We start from the raw sequence: 20,639 nt of genomic DNA, 5'->3' as shown, positions 1-20,639 counted from the left end.
GGTCATGCTACTCTCAGAGAACAAACTTGCAATAAGGACATTGAACTGTTGGCAGTTAGTTTAAGACCGTACTATCCGCCCAGGGAGTTCTCTGTTGTGATCGCCATTGTTGTTTACATTTCTCCATCTGCAAAAGCGGAAACTGCCTGTGACTTGGTGCACGCTACCATCGAGAGACTACAAGCTATAATATATAATACCAGTAATAAATTGAAAGCAAGAGTATAAAAATACAGTACAGGCCAAAAGTTTGGACACACCTTCTCATTCAATGCGTTTTCTTTATTTTCATGACTATTTACATTGTAGATTCTCACTGAAGGCATCAAAACTATGAATGAACACATGTGGAGTTATGTACTTAACAAAAAAAGGTGAAATAACTGAAAACATGTTTTATATTCTAGTTTCTTCAAAATAGCCACCCTTTGCTCTGATTACTGCTTTGCACACTCTTGGCATTCTCTCCATGAGCTTCAAGAGGTAGTCACCTGAAATGGTTTCCACTTCACAGGTGTGCCTTATCAGGGTTAATTAGTGGAATTTCTTGCTTTATCAATGGGGTTGGGACCATCAGTTGTGTTGTGCAGAAGTCAGGTTAATACACAGCCGACAGCCCTATTGGACAACTGTTAAAATTCATATTATGGAGAGAATGCCAAGAGTGTGCAAAGCAGTAATCAGAGCAAAGGGTGGCTATTTTGAAGAAACTAAAATATAAAACATGTTTTCAGTTATTTCACCTTTTTTTGTTAAGTACATAACTCCACATGTGTTCATTCATAGTTTTGATGCCTTCAGTGAGAATCTACAATGTAAATAGTCATGAAAATAAAGAAAACGCATTGAATGAGAAGGTGTGTCCAAACTTTTGGCCTGTACTGTATATTCACTTCACTTCCTGGGGACACCGCTGGAAGTGAAGGGGTTGAGCGATCCCCGAGGCCCCTGCACTCCCATTAGTCGAAAAACTACGGGCGGTGCCTCCAGAGGCAAAGGAAGAAAAACATTTTTTAATTATCTTTTTTTTTTTTTTTTTACAGATGGATTTCCAGATTGGCTGGATTTTAGTAAAAACTTCCATTTTGATCCCTTAACTCTGGAATGCATGACTACTATCATCACATGTTTCTAAGTTGCCACGACGATGTGATGAACAAATACAGAATTTATGGTTTTACATTTAGATATATTTTCACATAGGGATTTGACATTGTGTATTTTGAGTCCATGTACACACACACACACACACACACACACACACACACATACACACACACACACAAACTAATATTGCAATATTTTTATACAGACCACACTGTCACATCCATTTTTTGGTCTACTCTGCATTTGCCCTCCCTGTTAGGGGCCTATAGTGCTTCAAGTGGCCAAACCAGGAATTGCATTGAAAAGACAGCAGGGCCCCAAAAGTGGAAATTGGCCCCATCTGTTTTTTTTGATTGTTTTGTTTTTCACCATTCTTTGTTTTTTTATGTAAATTGAAGGGGAATCAAAAAATGTCGTTTTAACGGGTTTCAATGGGGACGTTTTTGGTCCGAGAGGCGAGGTGTCATAAAAGGATGCCATTTGTGTATTTTAGGCCTGATTTAGGAGCGGCTTTAAAATTTCAAAAATATCACCAAAAATAAGGTTTGTGACCAAATGTCATGCTATATGCATGAACACAGCCAAAGTTATCAAAAAATAAAAAGTGGGTAATCGCTACACTGACCTTTGATCAAGAGGGTGATGTCCATCTTTGAACCTGGCCCAGGTGTGACTCCTGCTGCTGATGACCCTCCAAACAGGTCTGCAGCCCTGGAGACAGAAAGCTCCACAGCAGCAAAGAGCACCAAGCAGAGGAGCCGTCACAAAACACAAGAGAGACATAAAGACAGAGAAGACGCATTAGACAGAGAAAAGTCAAACTTAGAGCTGAAATGAGTTTTAAACACATTTAACAAACCATCCATAATGATCATTTCTATATAAGTAACTGCATATATTATGGAATGAAAATGTGTGTATATATGCTTTGTGTGTGTGTGTGTGTGTGTGTGTGTGCAGTGTGAAGGAGCTACAGCACACATTTCATTGTGCTGTAAAACAACAAATAAATGAAGCTGGTCACCTTGTTTTATCAGACTCAGTAGAAAAAGTAGAGTCAGTCTGAAGTTTGTAAAGTTTGACATCAGTGAGACACAACAAACGATGAGTCAGCAGTATAAAGTCTTTATTCACACACAGTCAGGGACAATGTGTTCAGAAGTTCAGTGTCATAAACAATGATTGATTTGATCATCCATCATTTACATGTTGCCTTTACAGATATGTCGGGGCTGCAGACAGCAAACATGGACACAGAGAGAGACAGAGAGGGGTGGGACATAAAGCAAAGGTCCCCCACCAGAATCTAACCAGGGACACATGGTGGGACAGAACTAACATCAGCTGTGTGACATCCTGTACACACTCAACTGATGTGTTCAGCAGTGAGAAGGTTTCTCTAACAGGAGGAGACTCTCACTCCTACAGAGAACACAGAGACACTGAGGAACCAGAAGACCTGTACCAGAGCCCAAAGCCAGGATAAAGAGGTTCAGTGAATGTGGTGTTGAAGGTGTGGAGGTGGATCAGTGTGTCAGAGGAGACTGTGAAGAAGGACAGAGTGCCAGCAGGACAGTCCACATACACTGCTACTCTACCAGAGGAGGAGGACGAGGAGGAGGAGGAGGAGGAGGAGAGCTGTGTTCCTCTGTTATTGTGCCTGACATAGTAACCATCATCAGAGCAGAACAGACTCCAGGACTGATGATTCCATCCAAACCCACAGTCATCACTGTCTCCTCTCCTCCTGATTCCTCTGTAACTCACTGATATATGAACCTCTCCTCTCCACTCGACCTCCCAGTAACAGCGACCAGTCAGACCAGTTCTACACAGCAGCTGAGGACACCAGTCAAATCTGTCTGGATGATCAGGATATGACTGATCCTCCTCCACACATGTCACCTTCCTGTTGTTGTCAGACAGTTTGAGGTTTCTGCTCACTGTGTTTGTGTTGATGGTGAGTTCACAGGAATCTGATGGAGAGAATAAGACACAATACAGCTGCAGTTATTCATCTATCATCTGTTCATTGATCACTTCCTCCAGGAGGTTGCCATCACAACACTGAACTCAAATTCATCCAATCACCACAACTTTACCACAAATGTGACTTTTTAAACACACACACACACACACACACACACACACACACACACAGACACACACACACACACACACACACTCACACACACATTCACACTCAGACACACACTCAGACACACACACACACACACACACACATTTAAACCTAGATCATTAAGAACATCAGACATTAATAAATAAATAAAATATAATAAAAGAAGAGTAGAAGAAATTAGTTAAAAGCCAAATTAAGAAGGTGAGTCTTGAGCCTCCTTTTAAAAACATCAACAGTCTCTGCAGTCCTGATGCTCTCTGGCAGGCTGTTCCATAAGTGAGGGCCATAATGGCTGAATGCAGCCTCCCCGTGGGTTTGAGTTCTAACTCTTGGAATGATTAAAAGGCCGGTGCCGGAGGACCTCAGGGTCCGCCAGGGTTGATATGATAAAAGCAGGTCAGATAAATAAGATGGCCCAAGACCGTTAAGACATTTAAAAACTAATAAAAGAACATTAAAATCCATCCTGAAACACACGGGGAGCCAATGCAGCCATTTTAAAACTGCTGTAATGTGCGCCCGCCCTCTGGTCCTCGTCAGCACTCGTGTGGCTGAGTTTTGGAGTAGCTGCAGGTTAGAGATGGTCTTTTTGGGAAGACCAGAGAGCAGGACATTACAATAGTCTAAACAACAAGAGATAAAAGCATGCATCAGCACCTCCGTGTTAGCCTGAGAGAGAAACGGGCGGACTCTGGCTATATTCTTAAGATGATAAAAACCTGTCTTTGTTACATTTTTGATGTGTGCAATAAAACTAAGCTCAGAGTCAAAAATGACGCCCAGGTTCTTCACACATTGTGAAGGTTTAAAATCTTGTAGTTTTGCTAAAAGTTTCTCTCTCTTGCCTTCAGGACCAAAGACTAAGACCTCTGTTTTGTCCTGGTTGAGCTGCAGGAAATTCACTGCCATCCATGACTTGATATCTAAAATACAGTTAAAAAGGGCATCAATTGGCCCTGTGTCATCAGGAGACACGGCCATGTACAGCTGTGTGTCATCTGCTCAACTGTGTGTGGTTATTAAAGAAGTATTTCACTGCTGGAAAGATGGTCTTTTCATAAAACTGGGCTGTCTGCAGTAGAAAGACACAAACACTTTTAAACTTGGTGCTACATGACCAGAGAGAACAGAGGAAAAGGACTGTGGGATTTGCTTTTGCTCAAAAGGAAGAAAACCTACAACTACCAGAATGCACTGCACTGCATTTGACCAATAAACACTCCCACTGGTGGGTGATGTGATGTTAGCTTGTCTGTTTTGGCACATGATGGTGGCCAGCCATGGAGCTTTATTTCTATCTTTAATCAACAACATGGTCTTTAATTTGAGAGCAAAATTCATTGATTCAGGTTTTGTTTTTTCTCTCCCTCAAAACTCAAACAGCCCCTGCTGGCACTTAGATTTGCTCTGCTTCTGCTCAAACTGTTTGCTCTCACTCAGGGGGCTCTCTCTCGATCAGTGAGTGAGCTCATGAAAATGTTGAAGCACAATCTGTAGTTGGAGCAACAGCCTGAGAGCCAGAGAATAAAGATGTGAGCTGAGAGATGAGCAGGGAGATCTGGGCGCTGGTCAGATGGAGGGAAGTTTACCACAGTTCACTGACACAAACTACCCACATTGTTATGATACAAAACTGGTTGGAAATCAGCTGAATATCCCTTTAACGGGTTTAATGACAGACTGGAGACGTTTTGGTGTCAGTGTGAGCTCATTAGGACAGTTTAACGGCTCGGTGTCAGATGTTAGTCACTGCTGCTGTGTTAGCTCGTGCTAACTGAGCAGAGACAGCAGGAGGAGAGCGACTCACTGAGACGGTCCTTCAAAGCTGTGTCCAATGGCAGCAACAGCTGTCAGCCCCCACCCTTCCCCCCACCATCAAAAACAAATCCTAATTCTGTCAGATACACTGAATGCTCATAACAACAGGCTCCTAATCCAAGACAGCATCACAACTAGTTTGTAAGATTCACTTGCCCCCGCAAACACCTCAAAGTTGCAACATGCGGTACAGTTTGTTAGAAAAGCTGACACAGTTTGAAGATGCTTTGTTTTCATGAATCAATTAAAAACACACTTACACTTCCTCACACCTGGTCTCAACCATCGGACTCCACCAGGCTCCACCCTGAAAGAAGGAGGGGGGTCAGAGCAGCACTTCCTCTTTCAGCATGCACACATGGACATTACATCACTCTCATACACACACTGTTATACAATGATAAAGGAACAGTCCACAAGGTTGATAACACACTTGAATGTAGCGTCTGAGTTCCTTTAACATGCAGAGATCTGTCCAAACTGCATCAATTATTACCAACAGGCAATTATCATTTTTGTTCCTGGAGATGTTCTCCTTGGAGACCTCCTACACAAATATCTCCTTTTTATGTTCCACCAGTGTTCATACCTGAGAGTGTCCAGTCTCCAGTGTGGATCCTTCAGTCCAGCAGACAGCAGCGTCACTCCTGAGTCTCCTGGATGATTGTAGCTCAGGTCCAGCTCTCTCAGATGGGAGGGGTTGGAGCTCAGAGCTGAGGCCAGAGAAACACAGCCTTCCTCTGTGATCAGACAGCCTGACAGACTGCAAACACACAAAACAACACACATGGCAGATCATCTGAGGGTCCTGCTGTGTCACTCAAACACAAGAAGAAACTGTCTCCAAATCAATAACTGATCAATACAATGACTGAATCAGAGAGTTAACTGTAACCATGTCATTGTGATCTGAATGTTAAAGAGTCTACAGTCATGCTAGCAGCTCTGTGAGGATGGACTTAGACACAGAGGTGCTTTGAGCTACATAATAATACCATAATGCTAACATGCTCACTATGCCTGCTGACAGGATCAAGTTTATTATTCATGTTTATCATTTTAAGCAGGATTTTTCTTTTTTGCTTGACTTCTAAGTAGTTGCTGCTGCAGTTTAAAGCTGTGCTGAAGGACCATGTCCATGTGCTGCTCTCCTAATGCTCTCTCTGCCAAGTAAGCATGAGCTAACACAGCAGCAGTGGCTAACATCCCACACCCAGCTCCTAAACAATTCCAACAATCTCACACTGACTACAAAATAGCTTGAGTCTGTCATTAAACCAGAGCTTGAAGAACCCTCCTGTGAACACTTGGCTGCATGTTTGTTTATTGTTCAGGTACATTTTGCTCCAAACATTGTAACATGGTGACATTTATACAGCGCTTCTATCCAAAGTGCTTTACACAGTGTTTACTGCTTATTCACACACTGACACAGTGATGGCAGAGGAGGTGGGGATGGAACCACCAACCCTGTTATCAGTGGACGACCCGCTCTACCTCCTGAACCACAGCCGCCCCGGTCCAGATTTTGATTTACAATAAATCTTTCAAATCATCTGTGTTATTTAATAATTCAAAAACAAAAGGAAATGATAAAAGACTTTGTGGAAAACAATTTTCTGAGTCTAGAAACTACTGATGAAGTTTAGTTAAAGGTCCTTTGACAGATCATATCAGCAGACACAACACAGGTTAGCTGTTTATCCACTGATGTAAATCAGATTTAAAAAGCTCTTTAATGGGTTAATGAATCCTGACCTGAGAGTTTCCAGAGTACAGTGTGGACTCTGCAGTCCAACAGAAAGAAGCTTCACTCCTGAATCCTGCAGGTTGTTGTTACTCAGGTCCAGGTGTCTCAGACTGGAGGACTGGGAGCTGAGAACTGAGGACAGAGCTTCACAGCTTCTCTTTGAGAGGTTACAGCCACTCAGTCTGGAGAGGAAATAATGAACAACAAGACAAATGATATTTGTGTTAAAACATTGAGTTTAGACTCTCAGTGACACAGCATAAAGTCTCTTCTCAGCACAGGTTTCAATTCCTGCAGTGTTACTAAAAATATGTTGAAGATGTGACAACTACTCATGACTAAATCAGGAATAAACTAACATCTAGTAATCAAAGTCACAAAAAGCACTAACGACATACTTGATCTCACCAGCAATCATATTTCATACAACATGAGAATCTGAATGCTACACAATACATTGGAAACAATTAAAGATTTTATTTACAGTCATATAGAAAATCCTGTCATGAGAGGAGCTGTTTACATTAAATTGAGCTGAAACTTTACAGAGATGTTTCAACTCAATTTAAACAAACTGTGACTGAAGCTGACCTGAGAGTTTCCAGAGTGCAGTGTGGACTCTGCAGTCCAACAGAAAGAAGCTTCACTCCTGAATCCTGCAGGTTGTTGTTACTCAGGTCCAGGTGTCTCAGACTGGAGGACTGGGAGCTGAGAACTGAGGACAGAGCTTCACAGCTTCTCTCTGAGAGGTTACAGCCACTCAGTCTGGAGAGGAAATAATGAACAGAATTGAATCAATCAACAGCACATTTAAAGCACCATGAAATTAACAGAATTTCTACACACTTACAGAGCTTTGTTGGTGGCTTTGACCACTGGCAGCAGCCTCAGAAGAGCCTCCTCTGAAGCAGAGTATTTCTTCAGGTCAAACACGTCCAGATCTTCTTCTGATGACAGTAAGATGAAGACCAGAGCTGACCACTGAGCAGGAGACAGTTTATCTGTGGAGAGACGTCCTGAACTCAGGGACTGTTGGATCTCCTCCACTAGAGAACGATCATTCAGTTCATTCAGACAGTGGAACAGGTTGATGCTTCTCTCTGCAGACAGATCCTGGTTGATCTTCTTCTTGATGTACTGGACTGTTTCCTGATTGGTCTGTGAGCTACTTCCTGTCTGTGTCAGCAGACCTCGTAGGTGTTTCTGATTGGTCTGCAGTGAGAGACCCAGGAGGAAGCGGAGGAACAAGTCCAGGTGTCCATTTGGACTCTGTAAGGCCTTGTCCACAGCACTCTGGTGGAGATGTATGAGTTTAGATTTGTCTCTGAAGACTTTAGACAGTCTGGATGTTGTTCGTTGTTGTTCCATCAGATTGACTCCAGAGTTGATGAAGGTCAGATGGACATGAAGAGCAGCCAGAAACTCCTGAACACTCAGATGGACGAAGCAGAACACCTTGTCCTGGTACAGTCCTCTCTCCTCTTTAAAGATCTGTGTGAACACTCCTGAGTACACTGAGGCTGCTCTGATATCGATGCCACACTCTGTCAGGTCTGATTCATAGAAGATCAGGTTGCCTTTCTGCAGCTGATCAAAAGCCAGTTTTCCCAGAGACTCAATCATCTTCCTGCTCTCTGGACTCCAGTGATGATCTGTCTCAGCTCCTCCATCATACTTGATGTTCTTCACTTTGGTCTGAACCACCAAGAAGTGGATGTACATCTCAGTCAGGGTCTTGGGCAGCTCTCCTTCCTCTCTGGTCTTCATCACATCCTCCAGAACTGTAGCAGTGATCCAGCAGAAGACTGGGATGTGGCACATGATGTGGAGGCTTCGTGATGTCTTGATGTGGGAGATGATTCTGCTGGCCTGCTCTTCATCTCTGAATCTCTTCCTGAAGTACTCCTCCTTCTGTGGGTCAGTGAACCCTCTGACCTCTGTCACCATGTCAACACAGTCAGGAGGGATCTGATTGGCTGCTGCAGGTCGTGTGGTTATCCAGAGGCGAGCAGAGGGAAGCAGTTTCCCCCTGATGAGGTTTGTCAGCAGCACATCCACTGAGGTGGACTCTGTAACATCAGTCAGGATCTCATTGTTGTGGAAGTCCAGAGGAAGTCGACACTCATCCAGACCGTCAAAGATGAACACAACCTGGAACTCTTCAAACCTGCAGATTCCTGCTTCTTTGGTTTCAGTAAAGAAGTGATGAACAAGTTCCACCAAGCTGTACTTTTTCTCTTTCAGCACATTCAGCTCTCTGAAAGTGAATGGAAATGTCAACTGTATGTCCTGGTTGGCTTTGTCTTCAGCCCAGTCCAGAGTGAACTTCTGTGTTAAGACTGTTTTCCCAATGCCAGCCACTCCCTTTGTCATCACTGTTCTGATTGGTTCATCTCTTCCAGGTGAGGCTTTAAAGATGTCTTCTTGTCTGATGGTTGTTTCTGGTCTGTCTGGTTTCCTGGATGATGTTTCAATCTGTCTGACCTCATGTTCATCATTGACCTCTGCAGTCCCTCCCTCTGTGATGTAGAGCTCTGTGTAGATCTGATTCAGAAGGGTTGGGTTTCCTGCTTTAGCGATCCCCTCAAACACACACTGGAACTTCTTCTGCAGGTTAGATTTGAGTTTACGTCGACACACTGGTACAGCAGTTCCTGAATAAACAAACAACAAATGATATCAGTTAGTGGATCCTACAGAAAATCAGAGAATTGAAACACTGAAGTGTGTCTGCAGAATTTGTAAATGTGAACTCCTCCCATGTTTCCTCCATTTCCTCTTTCCATCCTGTTCAGTCTTTATAGAAATCCTCTTACTGCTCTGCAGACAGTCAGCCAGCTCCTCCTGCTTCATTCTCCTCAGGAAGTGCAGTGTGATCTTCAGAAATGCCTCTCTGCTGCTCCTCCTCTGCTCTTCATCCTCACCCTCCAACACCTCCTCATCCTCCCTCTGACTCTCGAAGCATCCTGGGTAATCTGGACTCAGAACCTTCTGGATCTTCTTCAGCTCGTTCTTCACAAAAGTGAGGATGTTCTCCTCCAGCAGCTGGAACAGAATATTATATGAATGACACAATCAAACATCAGATCCATGTTGGACACACTGACAATCCACTGGTGTAAAAAGTGCAGCATGGAGATGATTGTGAACAGAATAGATGTCAAAGTAGTTGTTGTACATGTACAGACCATAAATATGGAGTCCAGGTGTGTTTGATGCTGCTGGGCAGACTGACCACTGGGAACCTCTGAGCTCTCCTGGTCCACTCTGTGGAGGAACCATCAACAATCAGCTCACATTATGTCTGTCCACGCAGAGACACTGTCCACACAGAGACAGACACTGTCCACACAGAGACAGACACTGTCCACACAGAGACAAACACTGTCCACACAGAGACACACACTGTCCACACAGAGACACTGTCCACACAGAGACAGACACTGTCCACACAGAGACAAACACTGTCCACACAGAGACACTGTCCATACAGAGACACACACTGTCCACACAGAGACACACACTGTCCACACAGAGACACTGTCCACACAGAGACAGACACTGTCCACACAGAGACACACACTGTCCACACAGAGACACTGTCCACACAGAGACACACACTGTCCACACAGAGACACACACTGTCCACACAGAGACACTGTCCACACAGAGACAAACACTGTCCACACAGAGACAGACACAAGGTCAATCATCATTCAGCTCATGTTTTATAAGAACACTGAATCAGATCATTCCCTCTGATAACCAAGTGTTGTTAGTACAGCTGATCCCACTGAGAATCCACCGTCTGGTCTGCGGCTCTCTGCAGCTTTTAGGTCATCGACTCCAGTTCAAACTCCTTCTCATCACATTGAAAATTCTCAGTGTCAGCACAGCAGAGATTGGGGAGTGATGATCCACTCCCTCCTCAGGGATCTTTGACTCTGAGTCTACAGTTACTGCTCAGTACTGCCAGGTAACAAACAGCCAACTTACTGCTTCTACAAAACAACCTCACACTCTGAGACAAAAGCTCTCACCTTCTCAGGTTTGTGACACAATAGTAGTTAAAACATCAATGTTATATTCAGCTTACTGTTGTCCAGCTTTAAATGTAATAGGCTGATGCATTGAGCGGTCACTTTTGAAGGACACACAGCTGGGTGCAGGTGAGTCTGGTCTCTGATGGATCCTGAAGGACAAACAAACAAAGAGGATTTTTTACCTTCCAGCCACAGTAGCTTCTGGAGAAACTACCAGCTATCAACAAGAAAAGTATTTCAATCAGTGAGTTCAGACTTGTTGTGCAAACACCTTCAGTACAAAAAGGATAATATTGGATCAAACACCAGAGAAGAAGAAGAAGAGGAAGAGGAAGAAGAGCGATGCTAAAAATAAACATACCGTTTAAAAAGAACTTCTCTGGATAAATAACAGTGAAAACATGAATCAGTAAAATTATAATGTTATTAAGAGCTCACCTCTCTGCAGCAGAGGGCTGATGGACTTTAAAATTAATGAGTCGACCCTTTGACCAGTCGCTCTTTAAGGACACACAGCTGCGTTTAGGTTCAGGTTCAGGTCCAGCAGAGTCTGGTCTCTGATGGATCCTGATGGACACATGAATTCATTATGAACACAACACACACACACACAGAGAGGTTTGAGTGCTGAGCTGTGACATGGAGAAGAGTCATGGACAGTTAGAGATCCTCATCTCACCTCTGAGCTTTGGTCTGGCTGTCATGTTCCCCACACAGAGTGGTTTTAGAGGGAGGGACTCCCTCCTCTCTGTCCTCACACCGATTCATGCTGCTCAACTCACACACACTTTCATCTGGAGAGGAAACACACATCATTCATCTGCACATCAACTCAAATCCTCCTTTACATCATTTCTCCTGTCAAAAGATCAGCTGCTGTTATTTTCTCTTTCATATCAGTGTCAGCTGAATGCAGTCAGACAGCAGCTGCTCTACTTCTACTATCACTCCACTAGATGGAGTCATCCAGCTGCAGCCCAGCACACACACCATGCATGGAGCACCATTTACATTTGAATCCTCTGTCTCATTTCATTCTGTCACATCCACCCTTTTCAATGTGGAGATGAGACGCCTCAAGTGCTGAGAAAAACTCCATCATGATGTCAGTGACGTAAAACGCTGCGGCAACAAACTAACAGACATGTGGAAACATTCAAACTCTAACTAGAAGATTTCTCAAGTAATTCTGCCCGGGTGCCTGCTACTGCTGAAAGACATCATGAAATATAAAGTGTGATTTCATGAACACTGTGCTAGTAAAGTCCAAAGTCTTGTGAGCTGTTTAAACTTCAAATCATTTTTCTCTGTCAAAGTTTGTCCATTCGGTAAAGCTCCAAAGTGAAGTGGTTTGAGCTCTTTATTTTCTACAGGAAAATTGATCACAGTTTGTCATTTTCTTTAAAAACAGCTTGGAGAATCTCTGAGAAAAGTCATAGCAAATTATTTCTGATCATTTTGCACGCTTTGATGTATTTTTGTGAATGTCTTAGGAACGCTGTGGGCCAAGCAGTGAGCCCAATCATACAGCAGAAGATTGAGAATATTAAGAAATACGCCAGATGAATCATAAACAGTGTGCCCTCTGTTGCACAGCAGGACCCTAAATTATCAGAGAAATACTGGAGTTGTTTTCCAGCACATTAAGCTGATGTCAGTCTGATATTCAGAGCACAGCAGGTCAGCTGAACATGATTCAGTGTGAAATTTACCTGCAAACATTTCAAACAATTCAACATATGAGAACATAAAGTTAAAGGGGAGACACTGCAGGTGAACATGTAGATATCACCATGAAACATCCCCAGATGATTACTTACCGTAAGGCAAGTTTGTTTTTGTTATTACAACTCTAACATTCTGTTTAAATATGCAAATGATGCATCATCTAATCAAACATGCACTCATTTGCATACATTTCCAAAACAAAAATCTTTACATTGGATGAAGTCAGGTTTAAAAACGTTGTTTCATTTTGTTGTCACATTATAGTTAGATATTTATACAGAGTTACATTTGGATATCTCTTTTTATCACTCCATAAATCAGAAAATAAAAAACAAACAAACAGTGTTTGGCCATATTTGTAGGAATAACAAGTTCTGTAAATCAGGCTGTGAATGATACATGAACAAACCCCTCGGTAAAAACCTTCAGGATGTAAAAAGGAATAACACTGGAAGCTTTGGTTTGTGTTAGTCACACTGAAGTAGATGAAGTAGATCTGTTGGTTCTAAAGACGTATTGGCTGTCTATAAGTAACTGATGCTTTTCAATAAAACTATCCAACCATTCCACAAAGAGTTTCTCCAGGATTTTCGAAAACTGTGATAACAATGAAACTGGCCTATAGTTTGTATATAGATGTTTGTTTCCTGCTTTATATATAGGTATGACTTTAGCAGTCTTCATTGTACTAGGAAAAGTAGCCAATCTGAATGATAGAGTGCAGATGTAGTTAGAGGGTCAGCAATATTGCTTATAACTTTCTTGATCAAAGTCATATCAATCCCATTCCAGTCTAGAGATGTTTTGCTCTTGAATCTGTTCACTATGTCAATTATTTCATTTTTTGTAACTTCTCACAAAAAGATTGTTGCTGGATTCCTGTCAATCAGAGACTTAGAATCTCCTCCCTTGTGTGGAGGGATTATTTCTTTTGCCAGATTGGGTCCGACTCTCACAAAGAAGTTATTAAAACCCTCCACCACATCATTCTTATTGGATATTTCCTTTTCATTTTCAATGAAATGATCTGTGTAACTTGAGTGGGTAGTGCTATTTCTGATAATCCTATTTATTACATTCCATGTGCCCTTAATATGATTTCTGTTATTTCCTAGTAAGGTATTATAATAATTCCTCTTACATTTCCCAATAATATCTGTTAGTTTATTTTTATATCTCTTATATTTAATGTCTTTATCTCTAGATCTATGCTTTAGAAACTCTCTATATAGAGTGTTCTTTTTTTACAGGCTTTTAACACTCCTTTTGTGATCCAGGGCTTATCCAGGCAGTTAGGTTTCAGTCTACATTGCTGCATTGGACAGTGTTCATCATATACTGATATGAAGGTATTTAAAAAAGAATCATAGGCCAAGTCAACGTCCTCCGCTTCATACACACTAGTCCAATCCTGGGATATTAGTTTCAATTTCAATTCAATTTCAATTTTATTTATAAAGCCCAATATCACAAATCACAATTTGCCTCACAGGGCTTTACAGCATATGACATCCCTCTGTTCTTTGGACCAGTCCACTTCTAAGTGTCTTTATAGTATCCTCTGTTCTTACTCTTTGATATGTTGTTATGTTAATATCTTTCTTCCTGCGACAGTCACATTCATAAATCACACAAACCGGCAAATGGTCACTTATGTCATTCATTAGTAATCCACTCACCATATTATTTTCCAAATGATTAGTAAATATCTTATCAGTAAGGGTAGCAGAATGGGAAGTTATTCTACTAGGCTTAGTTATAACCGGATATAGACTCATGCTATACATAGCAGATGTAAGCTCATCAGTTGATGAGTTCTTATTAGGATTTAATAGATTTATATTGTAATCACCACAAATGAATGTGACCTTTTGCTCGGTTCTTGCAAACAAACCCTCCAATATTTCTCTAACTGTATCAACATTGGAGCTGTGAGCTCTATAAACACAGCTGACAAGAATATTTTTCTGTCTTTCCATGTTGATTTCAACGCTAATACATTCACACACATCATCAATAGCCTTAGTCATGCTCTCTACAATCTTATATTTGAAGGTTTTATCTATATAGATAGCCGTCCCTCCTCCTGCTTTATTTCTTCTGTTCATGAATTTAAAGTCATACCCATCCAGCTCAAAATCTACCCCTTCTCTGCGCTCAGCCAGGTTTCTGAAATTGCAACTACACGAAAAGGTGTTTTGAACTGACTTAAATAATCTTTAATGTTATGAAAGTTAGCGTAAAGACTTCTACTGTTGAAGTGGATGATTGATATGCCATTGTCTACTTTTATCTGTTTTAAATTGATCTTCACTATAGTAACAGCACTTATTGTTAACATTCTTAAAAAAGTTACTCTCAGGATCAATGTCTAAATCCTGATCCTGCATATAGGAAACTGAGAGACCCGATTTCTCCCTTCCACCCTGATGACATCACTCACATATCTATACCCACACACACACACACACACACACACACACACACACACGCCCAACCATGATAACCAACACCACCCTCTGCAAGAAACTTTCTGCTCATACCCATAAAGCAAAACACAACAAATAATAATAATAAGCACACACCCCCAAAACAAGACAGGACAAACAAAGACAAAGTAAATAAATAGGTATATGTCCATTCACAAAATAACCAGATAATAAAAGGAAAAAATAAGTAACTGTCCACATGCAGGCTACCAGTCCCATTACTATGCATGCGAAGGAAGGAATATCACACTTTGTCCTGTGAACGCAGCATGAGGGCCTTGAATGCAGCGTGATGACGTCTCTAGCAGCTGTTGGAGCAGCGCCAGCTTGTGACGCAGTTCAACATTTACGGTGTGTGCTGACAAACAACCGGTTGAGTCCCTGCTAAGCTCCTTCCTGCTGTCTCCACATCAGTCCTGTAGTATAAATCTACTGACGGAACATTCACCGACACTACCTGCTGCTCTCAGCCGCCTTAAGAGGCTCAGACAGCGGCAGAGCAGCGGCTCGTCTCCGCCTCCTCCACAGACTCTCTGTTAGACAAGTCACACTCGTGTTAGATTAAAGTCCTGCTGTCTCTAGACCAACTAAACTAACGGCAGCCTGTGTGAACGAGTCAAAGGCTTTTAAACGGCTTATATTACCTTCAGCTGGAGGTGCAGGTGGAGGAAACAAGCTGCGTCACCACCATCCTTCAAAGTGAAAGTAAAGTTTACACAGGAAGGAAACAGTTGGAGAGGCGACACGAGTCATATCCGTTAACAGTTTGTCTGCCAGCTTCAGTTAGCTGAAAACTAATCTGTAAAGGTTTGAAGAAGAACAACAAACACTGACATAGTTTACAGGTCCCACTGTTTATCCTGTTGGACACTTAATGTGTTTATACATGGACTCACACAGCCTGAGGACTTTTCTCTGAGCTCATCTCTGTGTTTGATTGGAGCACATTTGTCCACATTCAAGTCACTAAATGTCTTTTTCCTCTGATTATTACAGTGTCTGCAACATGCAGATATTTAGTTACTGTGCAACACTTTGATCGCATTTGATTTACACCTTCTTTTCTTTGTATTTATTTACTATGTTTTACTCTTCCATGTCAGAGAGAGAGGTCTTCTGTCCAGAGTGCAGGAAGCGACTGATGCCGTCCAAAATGGAGAGTGATTTTGAGATCAGACGACACTGATGCAAGTGACGGAGAGGCAGCCCAAACACACACACCATGCTCAGTGACAGGTATCGCTGGCTGAAAAATACTTTGATCAGACCAGTGTGGATTGTTCTGGTCCTGATGTCACAGATGACGCAGTGTCTCTTCACACGCCACTGGAGTTTTAATACGTGTTCAATGTTGGTCTGTGGGACGATCACTGTCAGAGCCCATTGTCCTCAACTGTATCCGTCTGCGACCTGCAAGAGAGGGGCGTAACCTGTAGGGGGCGTGGTGTGTACTTACGTCACTGATATAGGTCACGCCCACTACACACGCATCTTAAAGGGATATGAGCCCAAATAGGTACTAATACAGTTTGACCACAGTCCAGCTGCAAAAACGTCAGTATTTTTGCTTACGCATTCTTTGCCCTATAATAAATGTATTCAAAAGCGTAGAAATATTCTTATTATTATTCTTTTTTAAGTGGTAAAGGAGTAAAAAGGCAGGATATTATGAATATGAAAGTAGCGAAATACATAAGCTGACATTACTTTAGACTCAGACTCAGAAAACTTTATTGTCCATTCATCTTACATGAGATGGAAAGTGAGCTGATTGTGGAATATTGTTATTATTACTATATACAGACGGTATGTAATTATCTTTTGTACATTATTAATATATTTTAAGGATAAGCTACATGAGAATGAGTTGAGAAGATGAGAATTACTTTATTAATCCCCAAAGGGGGATTCATTTGTCTGGCAGCACAAAGCCTAATGGAGGCAGGTATGAAGGATCTTGTGAATATCTCCATTCTGCACTGAAGAGGAGCCATTCACCACTACTGTCTTTTGGTCTGTCATTGTGTTTGTTGTTAAGTGGCTGATCTTATCACATTCATTTATTTTTACTGTATGAGGACTGTAGCTTTGTTTTTTCTTCTGGTACCTTATGAATGTTTTTATGAATTCATGTCATGTGAATGGCTCTGTGAACTGTAGAAACTGATTGCCCTTTGAGGGTTAATAAAGTTTGTTTTTATCAGAATGTTTATTGATGTTATTTTACTTTTAGCAGGACATGCATACATTATAAAAATACAATGTGTTGCGGCTATTTGTCCTCAATTTAGTGATCAAAAATCAAAATATCAAAAAACTAAAATAAGACAAAATCAAATCAAACGGTCACTGAGGCACCTAGGGAATTAATTTACGCAGGAAAAAACAAAGTCCATTGTCCAGGCAAAAATGAAGTTTCTTCAGTTTATTTTTCCATTGGCAAACAAACAATCAAAGAACAATGGCCTTTGCCGCCTCTCTTGTCCTGGTAAAAAACCATGAACCCTCCCAGGTGCCTGGCTCACCTATACCTGCATACCCATATATGTAGATTCACCTAGTGTGCCCCAGCTACCCAGTACCTTCAAAATAAAAGCATTAATAAGTACTCAAATTAACTCAAACAATACTAAATATTATAAGCAAACTAAAGGTGTATTCTTCAGAACTAAACAACAAAAAATAATTAAATAATTAGTGAAATTAAATATTACAAGAATAACAAATAGCTCCAACACAATGCATAAATGCATATGTTCTAAAAAATAAAATATATAATAAATACAAAAAAACATTTCAAAGCTTGTCACGTTTGTCACGACCTGGCTCAAAAGTCATGACAAAAGGAACAACAGCACGCCAAAGTGCCGATAAATAAAACAATTTATTTCTTTTCTTCAAAGGAAACGATTTAGAACAGAGGACCAAATAGATGAGGTGTGTTTGTCAGTATTATCAGTTGTGTAAGTGTGTTTGAGGGTTTGTGTGAGTGTCATGTTGGATGCAAAACCAAAAGACAAAGAAACCAAACGTGCAGGCGCTGGCAGGGATCTGGGAGAGTGAACTGCGCTGGGGGTTGGGTCCCTAAAGTCGTATGGAACACCGGACCCAGGTGCTCCTAATCAGCCGAGCCGGGACGTCCAAATATGGGCGGCAGCAGCATTTCCACTTCAAAACAGAAGAGAATGGTTAAAGGCCCCAGTAGGGCCGTGACACATTTTATTGGAGGAGTCAAAAGAAAGAAAGTCAATGTGTGAAGCCATTACACCTTATAGCTGGCTAAGAAAGGCCTCAGAGGAGAGGGCTCTGCGCATTTGATCCTTGAAAGCTTGTAGCTTCTCTGTTGCCTCCTCTGATAAGTGCCCCATCAAGTCTTCTTGCATCATTTTCAAGTCACTGTCAAAAAACATTTTGGTGAACCCTGCAGCAAAGTGAACCCTCTTCCTCAGAGAGGATCTTTGTCCCATGAGAGCAGGCACAGTGTCCACAGTGTAAACAACTTTCACTGGTGATTTGACAGTCACTAGAAGCACATTATGACCCTTTGTAAAAGTTTCTGTGTGGTACCTGTGTTGTACATGAGCTAACGTTAGTGGCTAAGGACTGAGAGGCTGTCCGGTGTGTGTGAGTGTGTGTGTGTGTCTGAGGAGTGTCAGTACGTTAACTTGTTAGCCGTAGCCTTGCTGGTTGTCATGTTAACGTCATCGTCGGCAGCCCTGAGTAGCTTGTAAAGCTTTCGCATAGTTAGTTAACACATGTGTTATCGGCCCATGTGTTTACTGCTACAGAGAATTAATAAATCTTTGGTTTATTTGCACAACGTTGCCTCTCTGCCGTCTTTTATCACGCTTGCTAATACTAAGTTAACTTTACCAGCAGATGTGTATGAGGCACAAACTGAGGCTACAGTTAGCAGTGTGCTGATGCTTAGTGGAATTTCTTAATCTTTTCTGTCAAACTAATGTGCATTTAATAAAGAGACAGAGACACTGGGGTGCATGTAGTTATGACTGAGACAACCTTAAGGGCACAATAACGGCCAGTTCAAAACAGGGCATGCTACACTGTATGGTTAGGAGGGGCATTACGGCCACACTCCGGGGCATCCATGGCACTGGCCGTTTGGCCGTGGTATAATTCCTGCCCTGATTATTACAGCAGAGTCACAATTTCCAAGTTATTTCTGGCTACATTACAACAGCCACAGTTTCTAGCTTAGATTTATCTCCTTGGGTCAACATTTTAGGATCGTTTAGAATAGAAATACATATATGTTGCATGTAATTTATCAAACGGACAAATAACCCCTCTGAAACTATCTTGTTAACGTTACACAGCAACGGGCTAGCCTCCTTCTGTCTGCCCAATAATATTTAATATTGTGGATAAAATATATAGCTTACTTGCTTAGATCATCGCCCCGGGTAATAATATAACTATGTGCAGCAATTGTATAAGTGTGTTACATTTACTAAATAAAATATAAGGACACTTACAGTCTGGATACGATCCGCCATTGTTCTTTCTTCTTCTTCTTCTTCTTTAACGGCAGTAGCAAACTTCGGTCTGTGTGGTTACTGTATAGGCTTACAGACTACATTTTGCATAATAAAACAAACACTCATACCCGTTTATCTAGTCCTGTACTTCTAAGATACTCAAATACTCTACTCATTATTCTATCTGTCGAGGGCTTATCTAACATTTCTTTTATGCTGAATTCCATCTCTATTTCCTCAATATTTCTTTTTAATTTTTCTCTTTCCCTCTCATACTTTTTACATTTCATAAAAATATGTTTAACACTTTCTTCCTCTTTACAAACACTGCACTCTCCATTTCTGTGTTTCCCTATCACAAATAACGTTTTACTTAGTCCTGTATGTCCTAATCTTAACCTTGATAAAATAACCTCCTCCCTCCTGTTCCTGCCTCCCTGTCTCAGTCCCCCTACAGAGGGGTTTATAAAAAACACATCTCTTCCTTTCCTTTCGTTATTCCAACGTTTCTGCCATATATTCTTGATTTCTTGCTTTATTAAAGTTTTAGTTTCTGCTTTACTCATCTTAGTTGTTGCTGTAAGTGTATCATGTTTGAGAGCTTTCTTTGCATACCTGTCTGCAAGTTCATTTCCTTGCACTCCTACATGCGCTGGTACCCAAACTAATTTTACATGCAACCCCAATCTTTGAATATTAAAAAGTAACACAAATAAAGTTTTAATAATTTAACAAAAATCAATTTTAAAGGTTCAGGTTTAGGTTTAGGCTTAGGTCCAGGTCCAGGTCCAGCAGAGTCTGGTCTCTGATGGATCCTGATGGACGCATGAATTCATTATGAACACAACACACACAGAGAGGTTTGAGTGCTGAGCTGTGACATGGAGAAGAGTCATGGACAGTTAGAGATCCTCATCTCACCTCTGAGCTTTGGTCTGGCTGTCATGTTCCCCACACAGAGTGGTTTTAGAGGGAGGGACTCCCTCCTCTCTGTCCTCACACCGATTCATGCTGCTCAACTCACACACACTTTCATCTGGAGAGGAAACACACATCATTCATCTG

General features: G+C 41.6%; 1 protein-coding gene and 1 long non-coding RNA gene across 4 annotated transcripts in view; both read right to left on the bottom strand.

The window, feature by feature from the left end:
• Nucleotides 1–2,216: 2,216 nt before the first annotated feature.
• LOC117250005 (NLR family CARD domain-containing protein 3-like) overlaps nucleotides 2,217–20,639 on the bottom strand; it is a 36,805-nt gene continuing 18,382 nt past the window's right edge. The window contains exons 1-12 of one of the 3 annotated variants that reach the window (XM_078165733.1): nucleotides 15,720–15,875; nucleotides 11,538–11,652; nucleotides 11,297–11,425; nucleotides 10,912–11,007; nucleotides 10,004–10,082; nucleotides 9,632–9,860; nucleotides 7,666–9,469; nucleotides 7,407–7,580; nucleotides 6,824–6,997; nucleotides 5,655–5,828; nucleotides 5,326–5,372; nucleotides 2,217–3,083 (exon numbers count right to left, since the gene is read on the bottom strand). In XM_078165733.1, the coding sequence (XP_078021859.1) occupies nucleotides 2,530–3,083; nucleotides 5,326–5,372; nucleotides 5,655–5,828; nucleotides 6,824–6,997; nucleotides 7,407–7,580; nucleotides 7,666–9,469; nucleotides 9,632–9,860; nucleotides 10,004–10,082; nucleotides 10,912–11,007; nucleotides 11,297–11,425; nucleotides 11,538–11,626 (3,549 nt within the window). In that variant the 5' untranslated portion in view covers nucleotides 11,627–11,652; nucleotides 15,720–15,875 and the 3' untranslated portion in view covers nucleotides 2,217–2,529. Of the gene's footprint in view, nucleotides 3,084–5,325; nucleotides 5,373–5,654; nucleotides 5,829–6,823; nucleotides 6,998–7,406; nucleotides 7,581–7,665; nucleotides 9,470–9,631; nucleotides 9,861–10,003; nucleotides 10,083–10,911; nucleotides 11,008–11,296; nucleotides 11,426–11,537; nucleotides 11,653–15,719; nucleotides 15,876–20,639 lie in introns of those variants that run through there. The other 2 variants (XM_078165730.1, XM_078165732.1) reach the window with 2 other exon arrangements.
• On the bottom strand, nucleotides 17,486–20,249 carry LOC144461896 (uncharacterized). The gene is made up of 2 exons (XR_013490478.1): nucleotides 19,572–20,249; nucleotides 17,486–18,471 (listed from the first exon to the last, which is right to left on the bottom strand). It is a non-coding gene; the product is annotated as an uncharacterized LOC144461896 (long non-coding RNA).

This window comes from Epinephelus lanceolatus, chromosome 24, assembly GCF_041903045.1.
Source record: "Epinephelus lanceolatus isolate andai-2023 chromosome 24, ASM4190304v1, whole genome shotgun sequence".
Taxonomy (NCBI): domain Eukaryota; kingdom Metazoa; phylum Chordata; class Actinopteri; order Perciformes; family Serranidae; genus Epinephelus; species Epinephelus lanceolatus.
The sequence above is the reverse complement of the archived record's forward strand: the minus strand, read 5'-3'. Positions and strand labels throughout refer to the sequence as shown.